Here is a 25476-nt window from a genome sequence, read left to right as displayed (position 1 = left end):
TAAGTAAAAAAATTACATCTTGGTACTTCCATAAAACCTATTAGAAAAAATAGTTTGAAAAAAAAAAACAAAGGTTGATGACAAAAAAAAGGCTAAAAAATATCATTAGGACCATTTTGATAAAATATGTAAATGTTAGAGATAAAATTTGTCATTAAGCCTTATTATTATTATAATTTTATCAAACTGCACGTTTATAACAAATGCAAACGATTAAAGTAGAAGAAGATTAACAAGTAGAAGTGGCCAAGTAGGTGGTGATCACCCAATCTTGAATACCCATAACCCGTCAGCCACTTTATTACCGTGGAGCACGCAGATTATTATTCAATATAATAATATAAATTAGCCATGAAATCCCAGATTCCAAAATTAATACTAAGGTCCCTAATTTCAAATTTGATTATGTTCACTTTTTACTGTTTGATTTATCAACTCATTGACTTATTTCAAAGATATACCCTCCAATTTGAAAACAACATTTTATGGTCCTCGTGACAATTAGCACCTAGTGTGGCAAGATATTTTTTTTATTTGCGTATTTACATAAAGATTTTATTAGTATAAACATTATTACACATTCATGACTGCTTTGGCTTATAAATACCACTCCCAAAGAGCAAGGAAACGTAAAAAAGCAAAGCTAAATTTCAAAGCCCTAGTGAGCACCGGTACAGCTAGTCTAAACCTTGCATTAGCTTCCGTTATAAATAGATTGCCTAACACTACTTCCATAAGCCATCCAAAGTCCCCACGACACCCATCCTGGTTTTACATACAAAACATGGATTGTAAATCTTGGGGTTCCAGGGATATTGTTTTTTTGTGCATTATTGTTTTGTCTTTGATCCATGTTTCATTGGGTGCAAAGGTTAGGCATTTCAAATGGGAAGTAGAATACATGTACGGAGCTCCAGATTGTCAGGAACATGTTGTGATGGGTATCAATGGCCAGTTCCCAGGGCCAACCATTAGAGCTAAAGCAGGAGACACCATTGTTGTTGATCTCACTAACAAGCTTCATACCGAGGGAGTTGTCATTCACTGGCATGGAATTAGACAGGTTAGCATTGTCATATATACACATATATGTATGTATGTGGTTAAATATGTATATGATGTGTAAGATGTTGTCTTTTATCAGCTAGGAACACCATGGGCGGATGGGACTGCTTCTATTTCGCAATGTGCGATCAACCCAGGAGAGACTTTCGAATACAGGTTCAAAGTTGATAGGGTAATCTCTCTCTCTCTCTCTCTCTAATGGAAGCTCTCATCTTCCTTTAAACCTTGAATGAAAACAAATGTAAAAACTCTTCCTACGGTTGTGCTTGTGTGGAGAGGGAAACCAATGATTTTAGGAAAGAAACACAGAAAGGTGGAAAAATTATATATTTTTATATTTTTATATGAAAAGGAAATCTTTGAGTAAGTGGACAGCTTTATTTGAATATTATTCATCTTAAATAGAAATATAATTATATAAAAAATATTTTTCATAATTTTAATTTTCATGTGTATGGGTGGAGAAAAAGATACTTTTTGGTTCAAAAAGGAAAAGAAAAACAAAAAACTTTCCCTTTTCATCTTATCGATTTATTATTATTATTTTTTTAATTTTAAAATTATTATTCACCTTATCGATTAAAGCGTAGGTTTGAATAAATATTTGTGCGATATATTTAATTTATTTTTTGTCTCCTATTATAACATCGATACAATATCTAATTTTATTATCACCTAAATAAAAGCATCCATCCAAACTCACCCAACATCTAACCACGACCCTTTTTTTTAAGCAGCAACTTGCAGCACAAAGATTAATACTACATACTGCACCAATCTAGTGAAATGGAAAAAACATTATTTAATATAAATAACAGTGTTTTTTTTTCTCTTTAAGCGAGGAAGTTATATAAACATCTTTATTATTATAAAATTATTATCCTTTTAGGTGAATAGTTTATAGAAAGAATTACGAAATGATAATAAAAAAGTGATATGATGATGCAGCCAGGAACGTACTTCTATCACGGGCACTATGGAATGCAGAGATCTGCAGGGTTGTATGGGTCCCTGATCGTGGATATGGCAGATGGTGAAAAAGAACCATTCCATTATGATGCTGAGTTTAATCTCTTGTTGAGTGATTGGTGGCACAAAAGTGTTCATGAGCAAGAGGTTGGCCTTTCCTCCAATCCCTTCCGTTGGATCGGTGAGCCACAGGTACTTTTAACAATACCCATTTTTATTTATCTATGCTTATTTACAAACACACGAAAGGACACGCACCCCATGTATTATGGCTCGTCCCAATTACTAAAATTAAGATTGGGTAGGCTTAATTAGTGCAAATGATGTCCGCTCCACTTATAATAAATTACAATCACCATGTGGGTGGCAGGCAGGCACAGTCATTACTGACAAAACCATCAAAAATGGTAAAACAAAAAATCGTAAAGATGGTGATGTGATGATGACACATGATGATGAGTCCCATATTGCAATTTGTAATAGAAAAAAAAAGGAGAAGAAGTTGCCATGATAATGATATACATGGTGGTTGGTGTTTCTTAATCATATTCTCATCTCATTCCAATTTGGGCTTAAAACGGCCGAAGTGTTGGGTACTAATTTCCTAAAATTTACAACAAAAGATAAAATAAATTTGTTTGTAAAAATTCTCACATGTTTTGTTTTATATGGTGGGTTTAGAGTCTGCTGATTAATGGAAGAGGGCAATACAATTGCTCATTGGCTGCCAAATTTAGTAATTCATCAATTAGCCAATGCAAGTTCAAAGGAAATGAAAAATGTGCACCCCAAGTCTTGAAAGTCCGACCAAACAAAACCTACAGGCTCAGGATTGCCAGCACCACTGCTTTAGCTTCACTCAACTTGGCCATTAAGGTATTCTCCCTATTTCTTTTTATATGCTCACTTTTGCCATAATTTAATTAGGGTATTTTAATTATGGTATCAATCAAATTTCCTGAAAAAAAGCCGAGCTGGAATTGTCTGGCTGCATGATGTGTTTGGACAGTGGGAATCTGATCTGCAACACCTCCTTTTTCTGATGTGAAAATGCCAAAAATAAATTAAAAGTCAAAATATAAAAAAGAAGAAGATGCTGACTATACTGTTTTAGTGCAACAGTCGTAATAATGTTTCAGTGGCATCAAACTATTGGTGGATGGCGACACAAGGCATAGATTCAGGAAAATAAAATATTGGCTAAATTGTCCTTTTCCACGGGATAAGGATTTTATAATCTCTCTATTTTGGCATGCTTAAATTTGGTTAGTAATATTTTCTTATTTTTATTATTTTTTTAATATCTATAAATATACGTTTTAGCGCATTTTAATTTATATTCTCTTATATTAATAATGACATTCATTCAATTGGTTAAATTAAATTATTAAAAATATCACTTAAACGTGAATAATTAAATTTAGGACATTGAAGGATTAGGACACCCCATGTCCCCACACAATTTTATAGCGTTTGGCAAGTTGGAAAACGTCAATAAAATTCGAATCGCAGTGACCTGTTTTTCTGTTAATAGGAATCCCACTGCTGTGTGATCTACTTTTGCCATATAAACTGAATAGTAGAAAAAGTGAACCAAGCCAATGCATGTGTCTCACAATTTGAATTCAGTCTTTATGGACATCATTAGTTTGCTATACCCAAAATTTTCACCATGTGATACATACTCAAAACTTTGTCCTTTCTCCTATACACAATAATTGAGTTATTTTATATGATTATATACAACATGCTAGTCAAAAGATTGTAAAAGTTTTTCTAATATTTTGTTTTCATTGAGAAATGATAAATTATTTTTTTACATTAGATTAAAAAGTAAATTGTTCTTTTCTGTTAAAAATTTTATTCTTTTATAGTATTAAAAATTGATATACCTGATGAAATAATAAGACAATGTCATGTGGTATGCCACGTATACCATATATTAACGTACAAAGACGTTAAAATTTTAAATAACATGATATGATTGAAATTTTAAAGAAAATGAAGGATGGAAATAACATTAAATTTTTTTTTGCAGGGTCACAAAATGGTGGTGGTGGAAGCTGATGGGAACCATGTGCAACCATTTGCTGTTAATGATTTGGATATATATTCAGGGGAAAGCTACTCAGTGTTGTTAAAAACAGACCAAAACCCGTACAAGAACTATTGGGTTTCAATTGGTGTCAGAGGGAGAGATCCCAAAACCAACCAAGCCTTAACCCTTTTGAGCTATTCTGCCACCCCTGCATCAAAGCTCCCTACAACTCAACCCCCTGTAACACCTCGATGGGACGATTACAATCACAGCAAGGCCTTCACCAAAAGCATATATGCACTCATGGGATCACCTCAGCCACCCAAGACTTATGACCGTCGGATCATCCTTCTCAACACTCAGAACCGACTCAATGGGTTCGTCAAGTGGGCCATCAACAATGTGTCCTTAGTGTTGCCTTCCACTCCTTATTTGGGGTCCATTAAATTTGGTCTCAACAATGCTTTTGACCAAAAATCCCCCCCAGACAACTACGATAGCAGCTATGACATCATGAAGCCTGCACCCAACCAGAATACAACACAAGGGAGTGGGGTTTACTCCATTACTTTAAACACCACTGTGGATGTGATCCTTCAAAACGCCAATGCCTTAGCAAAGGATGTCAGTGAAATACATCCATGGCATTTGCATGGACACGATTTCTGGGTGTTGGGATATGGAGAAGGGAAGTTCAAAGACGGAGATGAGAAGACATTTAACTTGAAGAACCCGCCATTAAGGAACACTGCAGTGATTTTCCCATTTGGGTGGACTGCATTGAGGTTTGTTGCTGATAATCCAGGGGTTTGGGCATTTCACTGCCACATTGAGCCCCATTTGCATATGGGGATGGGGGTTATTTTTGCTCAAGGTGTCCATCGTGTAGGTCAAATACCAAAAGAGGCTCTTGCTTGTGGATTAACAGGAAACAAGCAGAACTGAGAGACTGATTTGAGCTAATTTATGTATTAGGGATTTGCTGTCAGGCTTTTTTTCTTTATTTGCTGGTGTTTGGTATTTGGTCTGATTTGAGCTGAATGATGAGAAGTAGTGTTTTTGTTAGATGGGGTTGGTCTTGGTTAAGGAATAAGGGTAGGCTACTTGTCATGGGCTAGCCATGGACAATGGTTCTAGTTTGGGCCTGGTCTTGTCTTGGTATAATATGTATCTCATGTCAGGTCATTTGGGCATTGGCTGAAGTCTCCAAGTCCATATTGTTTCAATGGGTTGAGGGAAACTTTGTTTGACAGCTTGCAAGTCGCTACTAAACTTCGATAACATCGAATTCCGCTGTTGCCAAATCGTTTTTCTGATTTCTATAATTCTATTCATCTAGTATTTTTTTTTTCCTTTTTGAGAGCTTTTTTTTGTAGATTTTTTGTTTTTAAAGGTTGTTATGTGTGAAAACGTCGACCTACAGAGTAATTTCTAAAAGATTACAATCATGCCAAAAAGCTTTTAATCGTTGCACTCCTTTTAGGATCACAATAAACAAGAGGGTAAATATATATTTTGCTCCCTAACTTGGCCTCAAAGTTTGCATTCGTACTTGAAGTTTTTTTTTTCAATTAGGTACTTTACGACACTTTTATATAATTATAAGTAATTACAGGAAAATATTTTAATTAATATGAAAATTAAGAAGATAGTGAAAACTGGATTTTAAAATTTGATACCTAAACTTTTTTGGTCCTATTAAGTACTTGAACTTAATTTTTTGGTTCAAATTGATATCTGAACTTGGCTTCATAGTTAGAATAATTAAGTATTAAGTTAGACCAAAAAGACAAGTTCAAGTACCTAATTGAACAAAAAAAAAACTTTAGATATCAATTTGAACCTTGAAGTTAAGTGTAGGTACCAAAATAGACATCAGGATTTATTTTTGTATAACACTCACTTATTATTATTATTATTATTATTGATATTTGTTTGATGCATTTATCAGTGTACAAGTTTTATGCACCATCAATTAATAATAAAATGACAGATTATCATTGGTGTCAAATAAAAAGTAAATTTAATTAACTTTATTTAAACATAATTAATTACTAATTATAATTTTTTATTTTGTTTCTCTTTCGAGTTTTAGGTTTCATGTTTTTAATTTTTAGGTTTCAAATTATATATTTCAAATTTTAGGTTTTGAGTTTTGAATGTAATGTTTTTGTATTTATTTATGTTTAATAGTTATATTAATATTTTAAAAAATAAAGATATTTATATTTATTTTTAAACTTTAAAAAAAAATTGTTTTAGACAACATGTTATCATTTTATTAACTAATGATACATGAAATTTATGTACCAGTGATGCATCAAATATTTTCTCTCATTATTTATATTTATTGTTAAAGGATTTTAAAATGAAAGGTTAACTTGTGGTATAGATTTAAACATGCACTATTCGGTTAGTCAAAAGTATAAATTTAGTTTTAATTTGAATAAAAATTTCTACATTTATTTCACTTATATAATTCATTTTTTTTAAATGTAAATTTTATTTAACCTTTCATAATTTTGAAAATAACCACATTAAATATTGTACAAATCTTTATACATTTTTATACAATAGATTGGGTAGCCGCAGGCTAAGCTATCACGCTTGCATAAGCGAGTTTCCATTGCAGTCTCCTGGTTAACCATCCTGGTGACATAGCGAGACATGGGTTGTAAGTGTTGGGACTCCATGGATGTTGTTCTATGGTGCATCACTGTCTTGTCTTTGAGCCATGTTTCAATGGGTTTAGAGCATAAGCCTTTAAAATGGGAAGTGGAATGCATGCACGGTGCTCCAGATTGTCTGGAACATGTTGTGATGGGTATCAATGGCCAGTTCCCAGGGCCAACCATTAGAGCTAAAGCAGGAGACACCATTGTTGTTGATCTCGTTAACAAGCTTCACTGGCATGGAATCGGACAGGCTTTTCTCCTATTATCTTCCCTTCATGTCATATTTTCGAATTATGTGATCGAACTTTGAAGATGAAATTATTGAGACGGTAATTATGAATCCTATAAATTTATTTAATTAATTTAATTTTAAAAAAAATAAGATTAAAATAATCTTTATTATATTATATTAATATAAAATTTTAATTTATTTTCAAAATATAAGTGTATATATATAACAAAAATTGAAAGCACAATATTAATAGAAAATAAATATATAATCATCCTTCAGTTTAATTTCTCTTGCATTTACAGGTAAATTATTGAAAATATGATTGTTATAATATTTATAATATTTTTTATTAATTAATTTGATATAATAATTTAAAAAGCATAAAATTGATAATTAATTTTAAGTTGACTTTCTAAAATTATAATTGATAATTAGTATTTATAATTTTGTTAATTATATAATTTACTATTATCCTCTATTATTAGTTATTTCCTTTTATGTTATATAAATTTTACTATTATTTTATCCATAATATCTTTTTTACTTTTGTATTACAAAATTTATTACTATATTTACATCTATGTTATCAATTTAATACAAAATGTTATTATTTCTTAAAAGTAAATTCATTAATTCATTCAATCAAAATCGAACCGTAAATACTCGTAAATGGTGAAGGACAAACTTTATCAACACAAAAAAGGCTTTAGCCTCAATACTAATAGAACATTATAACATGTTGACAATTGGCTTTGTCACAATTCAAGTACGATATATGTGAAAAATAAAAATAAAATAAAATAAATAAAATAAAGAACACACAAATTTTACGTGGAAACCCTTTCGGAAAAAAAAAACCACGGGCAGAGGAGAAGAAAATTCACTATGTCGAAAAATTTGAATCAAAATACAAGAGGAATAGACTATGTCTATTTATAGGCTTGCAAAGCCATATTCTAGTAGGATTGAAACACCTTATCCTAATCAATATAAAATAGATGGAATTTAATAAGGTTTAAAAAACCTTATTCTAAAATAAAATAAAAGAAGTCTAGTTCTATATGGATTTTACTTTTATTTTATTTTCCATCGTATTTTATTTAAATAAGAATTTGGGTCACTTAATTCTAACAATCTTCACCTTGACACAAATTCTCAATGAACAAGTTCTTCATCGTGAACTTTCAATAAACAAGTTCTCCACCTCTTCCATAAAACCCCTTAAGGGTTTAACTTCAACAATGAACACCAACCAAGTCTAAGCAATGCTCAAACTTGGTTATAGGAAGTGACTTAGTCATCATATCTGCAGGATTTTCATGAGTACTAATTTTGCTCACAACAATATCACCACGAGCAATAATATCACGAATTAAATAATACCGAATATCAATGTGTTTTGTTCTCTCATGAAACATTTGATCTTTTGTAAGAAAGATGGCACTCTGACTGTCACAAAATACTGTGCTGATTTGAAGGTCTTCATTGAGTTCACTAAATAGTCCCTTCAATTAAATAGCTTCTTTACAAGCCTCAGTAATCGCCATGTACTCAGCTTCAGTGGTAGACAAAGCGGCTGTAGTTTGCAAAGTGGCTTTCCAACTAATTGCACAACCTCCGATTGTAAAGACGTAACCTGTGAGAGATCTTCTTCTATCAAGGTCTCCAGCAAAATCAGCATCAACATACCCTATAACTCCATATTTAGTTCTTCCAAACTGTAATCAAACATCAATAGTGCCTCGTAAGTATCTTAAAATCCACTGAACTACTTTCCAATGTTCTTTATCGGGATTTGCCATATATCTGCTAACTGCAGTGACTGCATATGATAAATCTGGACGTGAACAAACCATAGCATACACGAGAGATCCCACTGCACTAGAGTATGGAACATGTGACATGTACTCAATCTCATCATCTGATTGAGGAGATAAGGCCGATGAAAGTCTGAAATGGGCTGCTAAAGGAGTACTAACAGGCTTAGCACTCTGCATATTGAACCTGCAAAGAACTTTCTCAATGTACCCCTTCTGACTTAGGTACAATTTACTTGATTTTCTATCTCTGAGAATCTCCATACCAAGTATCTTATTTGCTGGTTCTAAATATTTCATCTCAAATTCTTCACTTAGTTGGGCTTTAACCTTTCTTATCTCTCATTTATCTTTTGCTGCTATCAACATGTCATCAACATAAAGAAGTTGATACACAAAAAAACCATCACTGTTTTTCTTAAAGTAAACACAACTGTCTAAACTACTTCTTTTGAAATCATGAGAAGTTATAAAGGAATCAAACCTCTTGTACCACTGTCTTGGTGACTGTTTTAAACCGTAAAGGGACTTTCTCAGCAAACAAACATAGTCTTATTTTTCTGAGACTATAAAACCCTCTGGTTGTTGCATGTAAATATCTTCCTCAAGTTCTCCATGCAAAAATGCAGTTTTTACATCTAACTGCTCAAGCTCCAAATCATGCATGGCCACAATACCAAGCAAAGCTCGAATCGAACTATGCTTAACAACTGGAGAGAACACATCTGTGAAGTCCACTCCTGAAATTTGACTATAATGAACCGAAAGTTACGGTATCAGAAATTGAGTCTTGAGTACTGTTTCCATGAAATTAATTCATGAATATTTATTAGAAATATTTATGAATTATAGTTGAATGGTTATTTAGTGTTTAATTAAGTGAAGTAGCTTGAATTTAGTTTAAAGGACTAAATTGCATACGGTATAAAGTTTAATTATAGATTAAAGATTAGTAAAGGGACTAATCTAGAAATTAGACCCTAAGTGCCATATGTGTGAATGTATGATATAACATGTGTAATAGTTGGTAAAGATATTAAATGTGTTAAAGTAGTTTTTCTTATAGATTAAGTTATTTTATTAGAATAATATTATATTATTAATATTATTATATTGAATATAGATTTATGAGTAAGTTAAAAAGAAAGAAAGATAGAAAGAGTTACAGAGAGCAAACGTGAGAAAGAAAGAAAGAAAGAAATAGAAAAGGGAAATTTGAGGATTAAGGCTCTAAAGCTTGATTGGTAAGATGTTTTAGCTTATTTTCTTATAATTTTTATGTTTATGGATGCCTAATTCAAAGTTCTACATGTATGAGGTTAAAATGAAGAAAAATAGAAAATTTTTAGATATTGATTTAGTTGAATAAATTGAGGTTTTATGGGTTAAATTGATAGAAATTGAAGTTAGAAGTGAAAATTGAGTGATTTATTAAAAGAATTCTAAGTTAGGTTTAAATAGGGATTAAGTTGAATAGAGCTCAAAATTTATGTTTTATAATGAATTTTATGAGTTAGAAATTGTTAATGAGTTGATTAAAAGAGAATATGAAGCTTAAGTTAAAGAAAAAATATTAGTAATGGAAAAAGGACGAAATTGGAATTTTTGTAAAAGTTTGATAGAAAGTGAAAATGTGTTTTATGAATTAGTATATTGATGATTTTTAATTGTATGATTGTTAGTAGCAAACGTAGCACCGGATACGTCATCAAAGAAGGGAAAAGAGAAAGTGAACGAAGATATCGATTAAATTCAATAAATAGTGGTTTGTATTTCTATAAACCGAGTTTAATCGTTATTGCTATATTTGATATTTATATTGTATGAAAATGTGAATGAGGTAAGTATTTTTACCATATTGAAATGAATGTGATTTTGAATACCCTATTAACAGTGTCGGGCTAGTCGGATATAGTTGACATGTCATAGGAATTGGAAGTATTGGGATATTCCGACATTGAGTCGATGAGACACTATGTGTCGACTACTGTTAAAGTTCCGGATTTGTTCCGATGAAGTACTTTGTGTACTATAATGTTAAAGTTTCGGATTTGTTCCGATGAAGCACTATGTGCTTATCCCGGAGTGTGGGTTGGATCCGTGTATCCGTTAGTGTCCGAGTTATGTTAATAAGGGTAAATAAAGTAAAGATTATTAAAGTACTGGTTGATATTGAATAATAGCAATAATGTGTTTGAATTACCATGTTTTAAAGTTGATTAAGCTATTGTTTATAGAAATACCACTGAGAGTATTCTCAGCGTACGGTTTGTTTCCGTGCGCAGGCTAGGTACGAAAGTATAAGGACTCAGCATACAAGCCGATCCCCGAACTCAAATTGGTGAAGTTTCTATCTTTTTGGAAAATGACATTGTACCTAGGATGTCTTTTGGTCATTTTGAAAGTATCTAAGTTGTTAAGTGATATTTTGGTATGTTTTGTAATGTTACCAAAACCTTAAGTATGGTATGTTTTGATATGTTAGTGAAGAGTAATAAGAGGAAGTGTTGGTAAATATTGTAGAGAGAAGAAATGAAGATGTTATAAACTTAGTTATCAACATTTTATACTAAAACAGATTTGGACAGTAACAATAGTCCAACTTTGAAAATATACAAAAAATAGTATAAAGTGAATATTATGATGAATAAAATATGTAATTGAAGCTTAATGAATTTATTTTTATATGGAGGAAACAAAATAGGTAAAGAGTTGTATTTTATGAGATATTTACGTTTTGGTGGAACAGGGTTAGAGCAATTTCTGGATTCCCTATTTTGACTTTAGAAATTCACCATAAATTGTGTATTAATAATTAGGACTCAAAATTTATATGTATGAATTCCTTATTGAGTCTATTGTTAATTGAAACAAATTTCATAGTCATTGGATTTCTGTACAGGAAGAAATTTGATTCGTAGTGCACAAGGGTCAGAGTAGTCGAACCCTGAAACGGGGGAGACTTTTTCTAATAAACTGTACTAATTGGCCTGACCAAAAATTCTAGAAAAAAATTAGTAAGTAGATATATGAGTCTAGTTTCAGGGAAAATTTACGGAATTGGATTTTGAGTTTCGTAACTCGAGATATGATTTTTTTAGCTACCGTAACGTAGATGAATAGTTTACTACGACAACTGTTTAAGTGCTAAGATAAGTTTTGTAATGTCTCCTACTTGACTCCGGCAACGGTCTCGGGTAGGGGGACGTTACAATATTGATTGGTATCAGACCTAATTAGGTTTAGTCGGTTCTAGGACTAAATCGAATGTCAATGTGAATCTAGAGCTACGTGCCATTACTGAGTCAAATTTGAGTTGGGATTGGATGCTGATATGTTTGTTGAATATTTTTGTTTTATAGCATTAAGAATGTCTGATAAAAGCATTGAGGATATTGATCAAGAGATGTATAGTGAAGATGATGAACCGTATAATGTGAATGAATCGGAGTCTGCAACTCCAAGTGTGAATCCAGTAGGAAATCAACCGAATGTTGGAAGTGATAATACTGAAGTCTTTAGAATAATCGCCGATGCCCTTCAAAAAGCAGTAGGAACTATGCTTGCTACGTCCTCTATCCCTACTACCCGAAGAGCTCTAATTAAAGAATTGAGAAAATATGGAGCTACAAAATTTTTGGGTGCAAAGAAAATTGATTCGACTACTGCTGAAAATTGGTTAAAGACTACAAAGAGAGTTCTGAAGCAACTTGAATGTACACCACAAGAAAGCTTAGTGTGTGTTGTCTCATTACTACAAGAGGAAGCTTTAGTATGGTGGGAATCAGTGATTCAGAATGTACTTGAGGAACAGATAAGTTGGGGCTTCTTTCAAAAAGAGTTTCAAAATAAATATTTGTGAGAAATGTACATAGAGGACAAAAGACAAGAGTTCTTAACACTGAAACAAGGTGAGATGCTTATAGTGGATTATGAACGAGAATTTCTGAGATTGAGCAATATGCCACTGAGTTTGTACCAACTGAAGCCGACCGATGTAAAAGATTTAGAGGATTACGTCAAGAATTTAGACTACAGTTGATGCCTCTTAGAATCACTGAGTTTGCGGATTTAATGGAAAGAGCTAAGATGATTGAACAAATTCTTGGAAGGGATAAAAAGTCTGAAGTTGCTCGTTCGACTGAAAAACGTCCCGGAATGGTTAGTTCAAGTCCGCAGCCTAAGCGGTCAAATGAATCACAAGGTAATTGGAGATTTAGTTCTCGATCGGAAAGAAGTGATTGCGGTCGGAAAAGACAGACTACTGTGTCTACTGGCAGTATCCGAAGTCCAGTTCAGAATACTGAAATTCCAATATGTGAGCATTGTGGAAACCGACACAAAGAGGAATGTAGAAAGTTGACTGGAGGTTGTTTCCGTTGTGGAGCTACCGATCACTTTATTAAAGACTGCCCAAAGATATCTGGAACAACATCGACAGTAGTACAAAGATCTGAATTTGCTTTCAGAGGCCGGGGATCAGGCCGAAGTAGTTCGTTTGCTAGAGATGGTACTAGAAGAACTAGTGAGAGTGCTACACAACAATCTAAAGCTAGAGCTCTAGCTCGAGCTTATGTTGTGAGGGCTCGAGAAGAGAAAGATGCTCACGATGTGGTGACAGGTATATTCTTATTGAATTCAGCACCCGTTTATGCTTTAAAAGACCCTAGGTCATCACATTCATATGTTAATACGAAAGTAGTTGAGACAAAAAAATTCTTAAAGTCTGAATTGTCTAAAGTTATGATAGAAGTGTCTAGTCCACTGGGACAAACTACTTTAGTGAACCATATATGTCGAAGATGTTCGTTAATGATTCAAGATAGAATATTCCCTGTTGATCTGTTGATTATGCTATTTGGCGACTTTGATGTTATTTTGGGAATGGACTGGTTATCAGAACATGGAGTGATTTTAGACTGTTATAAGAAGAATTTTATTGTAATGAAAGTGAAGATACGATTGAAGTAAATGGTATTCGGACTAGTGGATCAATTCGTATTGTTTCGGCCATTAAAGCTAGCAAGCTTCTTCATGGAGGTTGTAATGCTTTCTTAGCATATGTGATTAATTCAGATTCAGTTGAAAGTCAGTGTAGTAAAATTCAGACTGTATGTGAATTTTCTGATGTATTCCCTGAGGAATTACCTGGATTACCCCTTGATCGAGAGGTAGAATTTGTGATTGAAGTCTACCCAGGTACAGATCCGGTATCGATACCTCCGTACCGTATGGCACCTACTGAGCTAAAGGAATTAAAAGTACAGTTGCAAGACTTATTGGACAGAGGTTTTATACGACCTAGTACATCACCATGGGTAGCTCCAATGTTATTTGTTAAGAAGAAAGATGGGTCGATGCGGTTGTGCATTGATTATCGACAACTCAACAAATTGACTGTCAAGAACAAGTATCCACTTCCCCGAATAGATGATTTGTTTGATCAACTGAAAGGAGCTTCCGTATTTTCAAAGATTGATTTGAGGTCGGGATACTATCAGTTGAAAGTAAAAGAGTGCGACATATTGAAGACGGCATTCCGTACGAGGTATGGGCATTATAAATTCTTAGTAATGCCATTTGAACTGACAAATGCCCCTACTGCTTTTATGGATCTTATGAATCGGATTTTTCAGCCATACTTGGATCAGTTCGTAATAGTTTTTATCGACGATATTTTGTTGTATTCCAAGTCAGAAAAAGACCATGAGCAACATCTCCGGATTATTTTGCAAATACTACGAGAAAAGCAATTGTATGAAAAATTGAGCAAGTGTGAATTCTGGTTATCAGAAGTTGTGTTTCTTGGTCATGTCGTATCAGCGGATGGAATTAGAGTGGATCCAAAGAAGATTAAAGTAGTTATTCTGTGGAAAGTTCCTAAGAATGTATCAGAGGTACGAAGTTTTCTCGGATTGGCTGGTTACTAACGAAAATTCGTCAACAGATTTTCAAAGATAGCCTTACCGATGACCAAGCTACTACAGAAGAATATTCCATTTGTTTGGAATGAGCAATGTCAGAAAAGTTTTGAAGCATTAAAACGAATGTTAACAGAGGCACCGGTGTTGACTTTACCAGAATCAGAAAGAGATTTTGTAATGTACAGTGATGCTTCATTGAGTGGACTGGGATGTATACTGATGCAGAACAAGAAAGCCATTGCTTATGCTTCACGACAACTGAAACTGCATGAACGCAACTATCCAACTCATGATTTAGAATTAGCAACTATAATTTTTGCCTTGAAGATTTAGAGGCACTATCTTTATGGTGAAAAGTGCTATGTTTATACGGATCATAAAAGTTTGAAGTATCTGCTTTCGCAAAAAGAATTGAATCTGAGACAAAGGCGTTGGATAGAGCTTCTGAAAGACTATGATTGTATCATAGACTATCATCCAGGGAAGGGTAATGTAGTAGCCGACGCACTGAGTAGAAAAGCTGCGATTGAATTACGAGCAATGTTTGCACAACTTAGTATCACTGAAGATGGAAGTCTTTTGACTGAATTAAGAATAAAGCCAATAATGTTTGATCGAATCAGATCAGCACAGTTAGAAGATGATAAGTTGTTAAAGGAAAGAGAGATGATTCAGAATGGCACAACAGAAAATTTTAGCATTGATGGAAATGGTTGTCTAAGATCTCAGAATCGACTTTGCATTCCGGATAATTCTAAGTTGAAAGAGTTAATTTTTCGAGAAGCTCATAATAGTCCATTTGCATTTCATCCTGGAGGTATGACAATGTATCATGATTTGCGTGAATTGTATTGGTGGTCGGGAATGAAAAAGGATATAATTGAATATGTGGCAAAGTGTTTGACTTGTCAACGAGTGAAGGCAGAACATCAAGTTCCATCAGGATTACTTCAACCTATCAATATTCCTGAATGGAAATGGGACCGAATAACGATGGACTTTGTGATGAGATTACCGACGTCTACAAGTAAAAAGAATGCTATTTGGGTAATAGTTGATCGACTTACGAAGTCAGCTCATTTCTTAGCTGTGAGAACCGATTGGTCGTTAAAGAAACTTGCTGAGGTTTATGTTCAGGAAATCATTAGATTACATGGTATTCCAAAATCAATAATTTCTGACAGAGATCCAAGGTTTACGTCAAGGTTTTGGAAGCAATTACATGAATCTTTCGGTACTCGACTTCACTTTAGTACAGCTTTTCATCCACAGACTGATGGTCAATCTGAACGGGTAATACAAATTTTAGAGGATATGCCTCGAGCCTGTATGATTGGTTTTGAGTCTAACTGGGAATATTATTTGTCATTAGCCGAATTTGTATATAATAATAGTTTCCAGTCAAGTATACATATGGCACCGTATGAGGCTTTGTATGGACGAAGATGCCGATCACCCGTATGTTGGACAGAACTGAATGAGAAGAAGATGATTGGACCTGAATTGGTTCAAGAAACGGAAAGTACAGTTAAGAAAATTCGGGAAAGATTGAAAACTGCTTTTGATACACAGAAATCGTATGCAGATTTGAAACGAAGGGATATTGAATACTCAGTCGGGGATAAAGTATTTTTAAAGGTTTCACCTTGGAAGAAAATTCTAAAATTTGGTCAAAAAGGAAAATTAAGTCCTCGTTTTATTGGGCCTTACGAAGTTATTGAGAGAATTGGACCAGTAGTGTATCGATTGGCCTTACCTCCTGAACTACAGAAAATGCACGATGTCTTTCATGTTTCTATGCTAAGAAGATATCGATCGGATCCTTCACATGTTATTACGACTGAGAATGTAGAGATTCAACCTGACTTATCGTATGAAGAAAAATCAGTTGAGATTCTAGCACGAGAGGTAAAAGAATTACGTAATAAACGTATTCCTTTAGTAAAAGTGCTATGGCAAAGTCACAGTGTTGAAGAAGCTACATGGGAACTAGAAGAAACGATGAGATCTCAATACCCCCATCTCTTTTCAGGTAAATTTCGAGGACGAAATTTATTAAAGGGGAGAGAATTGTAATGAACCGAAAGTTACGGTATCGAAAATTGAGTCTTGAGTATTGTTTCCGTGAAATTAATTCATGAATATTTATTAGAAATATTTATGAATTATAGTTGAATGGTTATTTAGTGTTTAATTAAGTGAAGTAGCTTGAATTTAGTTTAAAGACTAAATTGCATACGGTATAAAAGTTTAATCATAGATTAAAGATTAGTAAAGGGACTAATCTAGCAATTAGACCCTAAGTGCCATGTGTGTGAATGTATGATATAACATGTGTAATAGTTGGTAAAGATATTAAATGTGTTAAAGTAGCTTTTCTTATAGATTAAGTTATTTTATTAGAATAATATTATATTATTAATATTATTATATTGAATATAGATTTATGAGTAAGTTAAAAAAAAGAAAGAAAGAAAGAAAGAAATAGAAGAGGGAAATTTGAGGATTAAGGCCCTAAAGCTTGATTGGTAAGATGTTTGAGCTTATTTTCTTATAATTTTTATGTTTATGGATGCCTAATTCAAAGTTCTACATGTATGAGGTTAAAATGAAAAAAAATAGAAAATTTTTAGATATTGATTTAGTTGAATAAATTGAGGTTTTATGGGTTAAATTGATAGAAATTGAAGTTAGAAGTGAAAATTGAGTGATTTATTAAAAAAATTCTAAGTTAGGTTTAAATAGGGATTAAGTTGAATAGAGCTCAAAATTTATGTTTTATAATGAATTTTATGAGTTAGAAATTGTTAATGAGTTGATTAAAAGAGAATATGAAGCTTAAGTTAAAGAAAAAATATTAGTAATGGAAAAAGGACGAAATTGGAATTTTTGTAAAAGTTTGATAGAAAGTGAAAATGTGTTTTATGAATTAGTATATTGATGATTTTTAATTGTATGATTGTTAGTAGCAAACGTAGCACCGGATACGTCATCAAAGAAGGGAAAAGAGAAAGTGAACGAAGATATCGATTAAATTCAATAAATAGTGGTTTGTATTTCTATAAACCGAGTTTAATCGTTATTGCTATATTTGATATTTATATTGTATGAAAATGTGAATGAGGTAAGTATTTTTACCATATTGAAATGAATGTGATTTTGAATACCCTATTAACAGTGTCGGGCTAGTCGGATATAGTTGACATGTCATAGGAATTGGAAGTATTGGGATATTCCGACATTGAGTCGATGAGACACTATGTGTCGACTACTGTTAAAGTTCCGGATTTGTTCCGATGAAGTACTTTGTGTACTATAATGCTAAAGTTCCGGATTTGTTCCGATGAAGCACTATGTGCTTATCCCGGAGTGTGGGTTGGATCCGTGTATCCGTTAGTGTCCGAGTTATGTTAATAAGGGTAAATAAAGTAAAGATTATTAAAGTACTGATTGATATTGAATAATAGCAATAATGTGTTTGAATTACCATGTTTTAAAGTTGATTAAGCTATTGTTTATAGAAATACCACTGAGAGTATTCTCAGCGTTCGGTTTGTTTCTGTGCGCAGGCTAGGTTCGAAAGTATAAGGACTCAGCATACAAGCCGATCCCCGAACTCAAATTGGTGAAGTTTCTATCTTTTTGGAAAATGACATTGTACCTAGGATGTCTTTTGGTCATTTTGAAAGTATCTAAGTTGTTAAGTGATATTTTGGTATGTTTTGTAAATGTTACCAAAACCTTAAGTATGGTATGTTTTGATATGTTAGTGAAGAGTAATAAGAGGAAGTGTTGGTAAATATTGTAGAGAGAAGAAATGAAGATGTTATAAACTTAGTTATCAACATTTTATACTAAAACAGATTTGGACAGTAACAGTAGTCCAACTTTGAAAATATACAAAAAATAGTATAAAGTGAATATTATGATGAATAAAATATGTAATTGAAGCTTAATGAATTTATTTTTATATGGAGGAAACAAAATAGGTAAAGAGTTGTATTTTATGAGATATTTACGTTTTGGTGAAACAGGGTTAGAGAAATTTCTAGATTCCCTATTTTGAATTTAGAAATTCACCATAAATTGTGTATTAAGAATTGGGACTCAAACTTTATATGTATGGATTCCTTATTGAGTCTAATTTTAATTGAAATAAATGGCATAGTCATTGGATTTCTGTACAGGAAGAAATTTGATTCGTAGCGCACAAGGATCAGAGTAGCCAAACCCTGAAATAGGGGAGACTTTTTCTAATAAACTGTACTAATTGGCCTGACCAAAAATTCTAGAAAAAAATTAGTAAGTAGATATATGAGTCTAGTTTCAGGGAAAATTTACGGAATTGGATTTCGAGTTTCGTAACTCGAGATATGATTTTTTTAGCCACCATGACACAGATGGATAGTTTACTACGAAAACTGTTTAAGTGCTAAGATAAGTTTTGTAATGTCTCCTGCTTGACTCCGGCAACGGTATCGGGTAGGGGGACGTTACATTGACTGTAACCCTTTGCAACAAGCCTTACTTTATATCTAGATTCTTCAACTCCTAGAGTCCCTTCTTTCTTTTTAAACACTAATTTACAACGAACAACCTTTTTACCTTTAGGAAGTTTCACAAGGTCCCATGTTCTGTTTTTGTGGAGTGATTCCATCTCTTCTTGCATAGCAAACATCCACTTTTCTGAGTCTTCACAGCTAACCGCCTTAGAATAATTAGATGGCTCTTGATTCGCATTTATATCTTCAGCCACATTTAAAGCATAAGCAACTAGATCAACCTCGGCATACTTCTTTGGAGGTTTAATTTCTCTTCTTGTTCTGTTTTTGGCGATAGAGTACTGTGGTGAAGAAGCAACTCTATTCTCAATTTTTATTCTGGCTTGAGGAGTTGACTCTGTATTAATCTGATGCTCCACCTGTTTTTTATTTTCTTTATTGGAAGAGTCTTTAAGAGATAAGTTAGGTAGCATAACAGTTTCATCAAAAACAACATCTCTGCTAATCACAACTTTTCTATTTTCAGGACACCATAACTTATACCCTTTTACACCAGCTTTATAACCAAGAAAAATGCATTTAATAGATCTCGGTTCTAATTTTCCATTATCAACATAAGCATACGTAGGACACCCAAAAATCTTTAAATCAGAATAACTAGCAGGATTACCAGACCATACCTCTTGTGGAGTCTTTTTCTCAATGGCAACGGATAGAGATTGGTTGATCAAAAAACATGCAGTAGAGGCCGCTTCTGCCCAAAATGCCTTCGATAAGTTGGCATTTGACAACATACATCGAACCTTTTCCATGATCGTTCTGTTCATTCGTTCTGTAACGCCATTTTGCTGTGGAGTATGGCGAACTGTCAAGTGTCTCATGATCCCTTCTGACTTGCACAATCTATTAAACTCATCAGAACAAAACACTAAGCCATTGTTTGTACGGAGGTATTTTATTTGTTTTCCCTTCTGTTTTTCAATCATAATTTTCCAAGACTTAAATGCGAAAAACACATCGCTTTTCTGCTTCAGGAAAAACGCCCAAACTTTTCTGGAAAAATCATCAATAAAGGTTAGCATATAATTAGCTCCACATCTCGAAGGCACTCTGGATGGCCCCCACAAATCAGAATGAGTATACTCTAACGTTCCCTTCGTGTTATGGATTCCTCTAGTGAATCGAACTCTCTTTTGCTTCCTAAAAACACAGTGCTCACAGAAATTTAGTTTGCAAATTTCTTGCCCATTAATAAGTCCTCTTTTGTTTAATTCTGCCATGCCATTCTCACTCATATGCCCTAGGTGCATATGCCAAAGTTTAGTAATATCATCATCTGACAAGGAAGAGGAAGCGACAGCTGCATCACCAGTAACAGTAGAACCCTGTAAAACATATAACTTGGCAATCTTTCTCTGCTCTTTCATCATAACAAGGGACCCTTTGGAAATCTTTAAAACCCCACTTTCAGCTGTGTATCTGTACCCTTTTGAATTAAGAGTACTCAACGAAATTAAATTTCTTTTCAATTCTGGAACATGCCGCACGTCACTAAGTGTTCTGACAACTTCATCAAACATCTTAACTTTAATTGTTCCAACACCTGCGATTTTACACGAAGCATTATTTCCCATCAAAACAACATCTTCAGATACTGTTTCGTAAGTTGTAAACCAATCCCGATTGGGACTCATGTGGAAGGTGCAGCCTGAATCAAGTATCCACTCCTCGCTTACTTTAGAATCATTGACAAAAGCGACTAGAAGTTCACCATCACTGTAGTCTTTTACAACATCAGCTTCATCGGAATTTTCTGGTTGTTTTCTCTTTTGATTTGCAACCTCCCTTTTAATATCATTTTGTAGCTTATAGCACTCAGATTTAATGTGCACTTTCTTCTTGCAGAAGTTACAAGTTTTACCTATGTTTGAAGACTTCGATCTACCCTTAGATTTACCATGAGGATTTCGTTCCTGTGTCCTACCACGATCATCATCAGCATTCCGATCTTGTCTCCCACAAACAATGAGACCCTCTCCCTGAGAGCCGGGTTTAACCACAAGATGCTTCATCTTATCATACGAGGTTAAAGAATCATAAACCTCATCAACTGTGAGAGACTCACGGCTATATAAAATCGTGTCTCTAAAGGTTGAATAAGACGGGGGCAACGAACAAAGTAGAATCAACGCTAGATCTTCCTTATCATACTGAACCTCCATGGCCTCCAAGTTTGAGAGAATTTCTTTAAACACTGTTAAGTGTTCGTGTACAGACGCACCTTCCTCCAAACGATGAGCATAAAGACGCAGCTTCATACGCAACTTGCTTGTTAGAGTTTTCGACATACATATTTGTTCTAGCCTCTTCCATAATGCAGCGGCAGTTTTCTCTTTCATCACATCCTGCAAAATTTCGTTGGACAAATGCAGATGTAATTGTGTTAATGCCTTTCGATCCTTACGCTTCTTCTCTTCATCTGTTAATGTCGAAGGCATCTTATCTATTCCTAGCAGGGCATCCTCCAGATCCATCTGTGCAAGAACTGCTTGCATCTTAATTTGCCACAACGCAAATCTGGTGTTGCGATCCAACAGCGAAATTTCATACTTCAAAGACGCCATTACCGTGATCGAGGTGAATAACCCGAAAGCTCGGATACCAATTTGTGGAAAATAAAAATAAAATAAAATAAAATAAATAAAGAACACACAAATTTTACGTGGAAACCCTTTCGGGAAAAAAAACCACGGGCGGAGGAGAAGAAAATTCACTATGTCGAAAAATTTGAATCAAAATACAAGAGGAATAGACTATGTCTATTTATAGGCTTGCAAAGCCATATTCTAGTAGGATTGAAACACCTTATCCTAATCAATATAAAATAGATGGAGTTTAATAAGGTTTAAAAAACCTTATTCTAAAATAAAATAAAAGAAGTCTAGTTCTATATGGATTTTACTTTTATTTTATTTTCCATCGTATTTTATTTAAATAAGAATTTGGGTCACTTAATTCTAACAATATATCTAGAGTGATTACAAGTACTTAATACGATAAGCAAATCAATCCCGGATAGTCCAAAGCAAAGAGCAAAAATCGACAAAAAAATTAAGTATTCACCAAACTAAGGAGGACGACAACAAAATCATCCCTAAAATCACTTGTAAAACTAAGATTACATGTATAAGCAAGACCAAAAAACGTACTACAAGAACAGACAAAAACTTTTAAAACTGAAGAGCTATTAGACAATGAAAAAAAAAACCCACTTTACAAGTATTAATAAAATCACATAAGTTGAAAATTATTTATTATTTAAAATATTAATAACAAATTTAATCTAAAAACATGCAACTTGATAAATCAACTTATTCAATAGTATATTACAAAGCTTATAATATAATTACGCTTTTTTATTATAAAAATTATAATAAGTAATCAATAATTTATTATTATACTATCTTTAACGTATTTATTTTCATCACCATGGGCGGATGGGACGTCTGCTTCCATTTCACAATGTGCTGTCAACCCAGGAGAGACTTTCCGATACGACTTCACAGTTGATACAGGGCAATCGCACCTCTTCTTCAGCTAACCTTCAATAATTTATACACAGAATTACCAAATAATAATATAATGTGTTATGGAGCAGCCTGGAACATACTTTTATCATGTGCACTATGGAATGCAAAGATCAGAAGGGTTGTACGGGTCCCTGATCGTGCATATAGCAGATGGAAAGAAAGAACCATTCCGTTATGATGATGAACTCAACCTATTGTTGAGTGATTGGTGGCACAAAAGTTCTCATGAACAAGAGGTTGGCATTTCCTCCAATCCCTACCGTTGGATCAGATATTGAATCAACTGACCAACTGAGAAAGTAATTGTGACAAGTATGTATGTCTGCTGATTAATGGAAGAGGGCCAAATTTATCAGTTTATCAATTAGCCAATGCAAGTTCAAAGGAAATGAACAATGCGCACCCCCGGTCCTGGAACAAAACCTACAGGCTCAGGGTTGCCAGCACCACTGCTTTGGCTTCACTCCACTTGGCCATTGAGGTATTCTTTCTACTTGATAGTAAATATTAATTTTGAGTAAAAAGATATTTCATATTTGGGTTTGAAATCGTTACTAATTTATGTTGTTTAGACTCAAAAAATGAATGTATCAAAAAAATTTTCAAATTATTTTGTGTATTTAAAAAATTATATATTATATCTTATTTAATAGGGATGTTTGGTATTACTGTTAAGTGTATGTTATTTATCTATAGTTTGACAATTTTGTTGTAGGATCACAATGTGACGGAGGTGGAAGGTGATGGAAACTATGTGCAACCAAACCAAACCCTTTCAAAGTACTGGATTTCAATCGTTGTTAGAAGGAGAGAATCCAAAACCCGTCAAGCCCTGGCCATATTGAACTACTCAGAGTCAAAGACCTCCCTAAATGTGAGCCACCTAAAACACCTCAATGGAACGATTATGATCGTAGCAAGGCATTCACTAAAAGCATATTTGCCCTCCAAGGCAAAGATCATAAGCCAGAACCCAAGACCTATCACTGTCGGATCATCCTTCTTAACACCCAAGACAAAATCAATGGATTCATCAAGTGGTCTATCAATAATCCATTCCTTACTTGGGCTTCCTTAAATATGGTCTCAGCAATTCCTTTGACCAGAAAAGCCCACAAGACTACTATGATAAAAGTACTTATCACGTTGTGAACCCTAATCCAACCAATGGTTTTGACCCACTTTTCCCTCCATATGAGTATTATGGAGTCTCCATTATTCAACCCAACCCTAACCCACATATAACTTTTAAGTAGAGTATAATATTTTGTGGGTTTACGATTCATAAAAATTAATTCGTATGAATTTCATAATTATTTTTTAATAATGTTATATTCAAAGTTTAAACCTAAATCACCAACAAAAATAAATAATTTGAGCTGAGAATCCAGTTACAAATTATATATATCAAATTTCAACAATGTTTTCTACATTCTCTAAACATTTCCCTAAAAGTTTCTTTAAAAATGTAAAACTCAATCAAAGCATTGACTTGTTGTACTTAATGATAAATAAGAAACATGATTTCGGGGTTTTTTGTACTAAAATTAGTTATTTATTGACATTTATGTTTAGATTTGAGTAAAATTTTAGATTTTACTTTATGCGAATGAAAGAAAATTGGAGGGGTGAAAAGTTAGAAAGATATATAGAAAATATAAATTTTCTTTCCATAAGCGTCATTAGAAATAAACCATAATTTTCTTTTCTCTCCCCTCATACTTTATGCATTAAGATAAAAAATAAAAACTCCTCTTCTTTCTTCTCACTAATTTTCCGAATTAAGCACACGTAAAATTTATTTTTTTTTCACTTTTCTACGCTCTCCTCCTATCCTTCCATTTTTTTCACTTATGTTAACATATTATGTTAAAATGATTTGATTTATAAATATTTTTATTTTATTATATTTCTTTCCTTTGACACCTGAATTGATTTTTTTAAGAGAAATATTTTATGGAATTTTAAAAATTTTAATATTTTGGCCTAAGGAGAAACAGCAAGAATCTTTCTTTGACCCAAAAAAATAGTAAAATTAATAAATAAGAAAACGACCATCCTCATAATTGGAGAAGTGTTTTTAATTAATTATTTAAAATTGAAATAGTGGCTAAAAGAAGGGGTGTGGGGATAATAAAAAAAAAATTAGTAGAAACTCCATTACTGAAGGAAGAAAACATTGGATTTGGATGAAAAGTGAAGAGCAATGCCCTTAATGCATTGCACTACCAAAACCAAGGCCTAAAATAATTGCTCACTTCTCATGTGGTTCTACTGGATTGTTTTTAATTATTTGACTTCATTTTTTTATATTAAGTACAATAGCCCCTCATCAGTTTTTATTTTATTTTAAATCTATTGGAAATTTTAATTTCTTATATAATAATTTTCAAAAGGTTTCAATTTTTATAAATTTCTGATTATATTTTTTTATATAATGTTTAGAACTATCTATAACTATTTCCAATTTATAAATAAAAGAATAATGCACTTTAATGCACTCTAATCCACGTCCTCTTGCATTCGCGACAATGCTTATGTTAGCCGAGTTAAGACTCTATTGGCATAAAAAAATAGTTAAACTTATATTTAAATTGATATCTTTTACTAATATAGTATGTTATAGGTTTTTTATTCAAATATAACAGTTTTTAATAGCGTCAA

The 25476-nt window shown here is 33.1% G+C and overlaps 1 protein-coding gene and 1 pseudogene across 1 annotated transcript; both read left to right on the top strand.

Annotated features, from left to right (window-relative positions):
* Positions 1-568: 568 nt before the first annotated feature.
* On the top strand, positions 569-5376 carry LOC107943178 (L-ascorbate oxidase). The gene is made up of 5 exons (XM_016876920.2): positions 569-1063; positions 1145-1237; positions 2014-2226; positions 2716-2910; positions 4073-5376. Exons 1-5 carry the CDS (start codon positions 584-586, stop codon positions 5015-5017), a joined length of 1926 nt encoding a protein of 641 aa, XP_016732409.1. The 5' UTR covers positions 569-583; the 3' UTR covers positions 5018-5376.
* Positions 5377-6739: 1363 nt separating this feature from the next.
* LOC107943175 (L-ascorbate oxidase-like) lies at positions 6740-24068 on the top strand (annotated as a pseudogene).
* The last annotated feature ends 1408 nt before the right edge of the window (positions 24069-25476 follow it).

Source organism: Gossypium hirsutum, chromosome A08, assembly GCF_007990345.1.
Source record: "Gossypium hirsutum isolate 1008001.06 chromosome A08, Gossypium_hirsutum_v2.1, whole genome shotgun sequence".
NCBI classification, from domain to species: domain Eukaryota; kingdom Viridiplantae; phylum Streptophyta; class Magnoliopsida; order Malvales; family Malvaceae; genus Gossypium; species Gossypium hirsutum.
The sequence above is the reverse complement of the archived record's forward strand: the minus strand, read 5'-3'. Positions and strand labels throughout refer to the sequence as shown.

What these genes read in the sequence shown, in the direction of transcription:
- LOC107943178 (XM_016876920.2), top strand. Translation starts at nt 584, where the DNA reads ATGACTGCTTTGGCTTATAAATACCACTCCCAAAGAGCAAGGAAACGT. An exon ending in ACAGGTTCAAAGTTGATAGG is followed by an intron (nt 1,238 to 2,013) that starts GTAATCTCTCTC and finishes ATGATGATGCAG; the next exon opens with CCAGGAACGTACTTCTATCA. An exon ending in CACTCAACTTGGCCATTAAG is followed by an intron (nt 2,911 to 4,072) that starts GTATTCTCCCTA and finishes TTTTTTTTGCAG; the next exon opens with GGTCACAAAATGGTGGTGGT.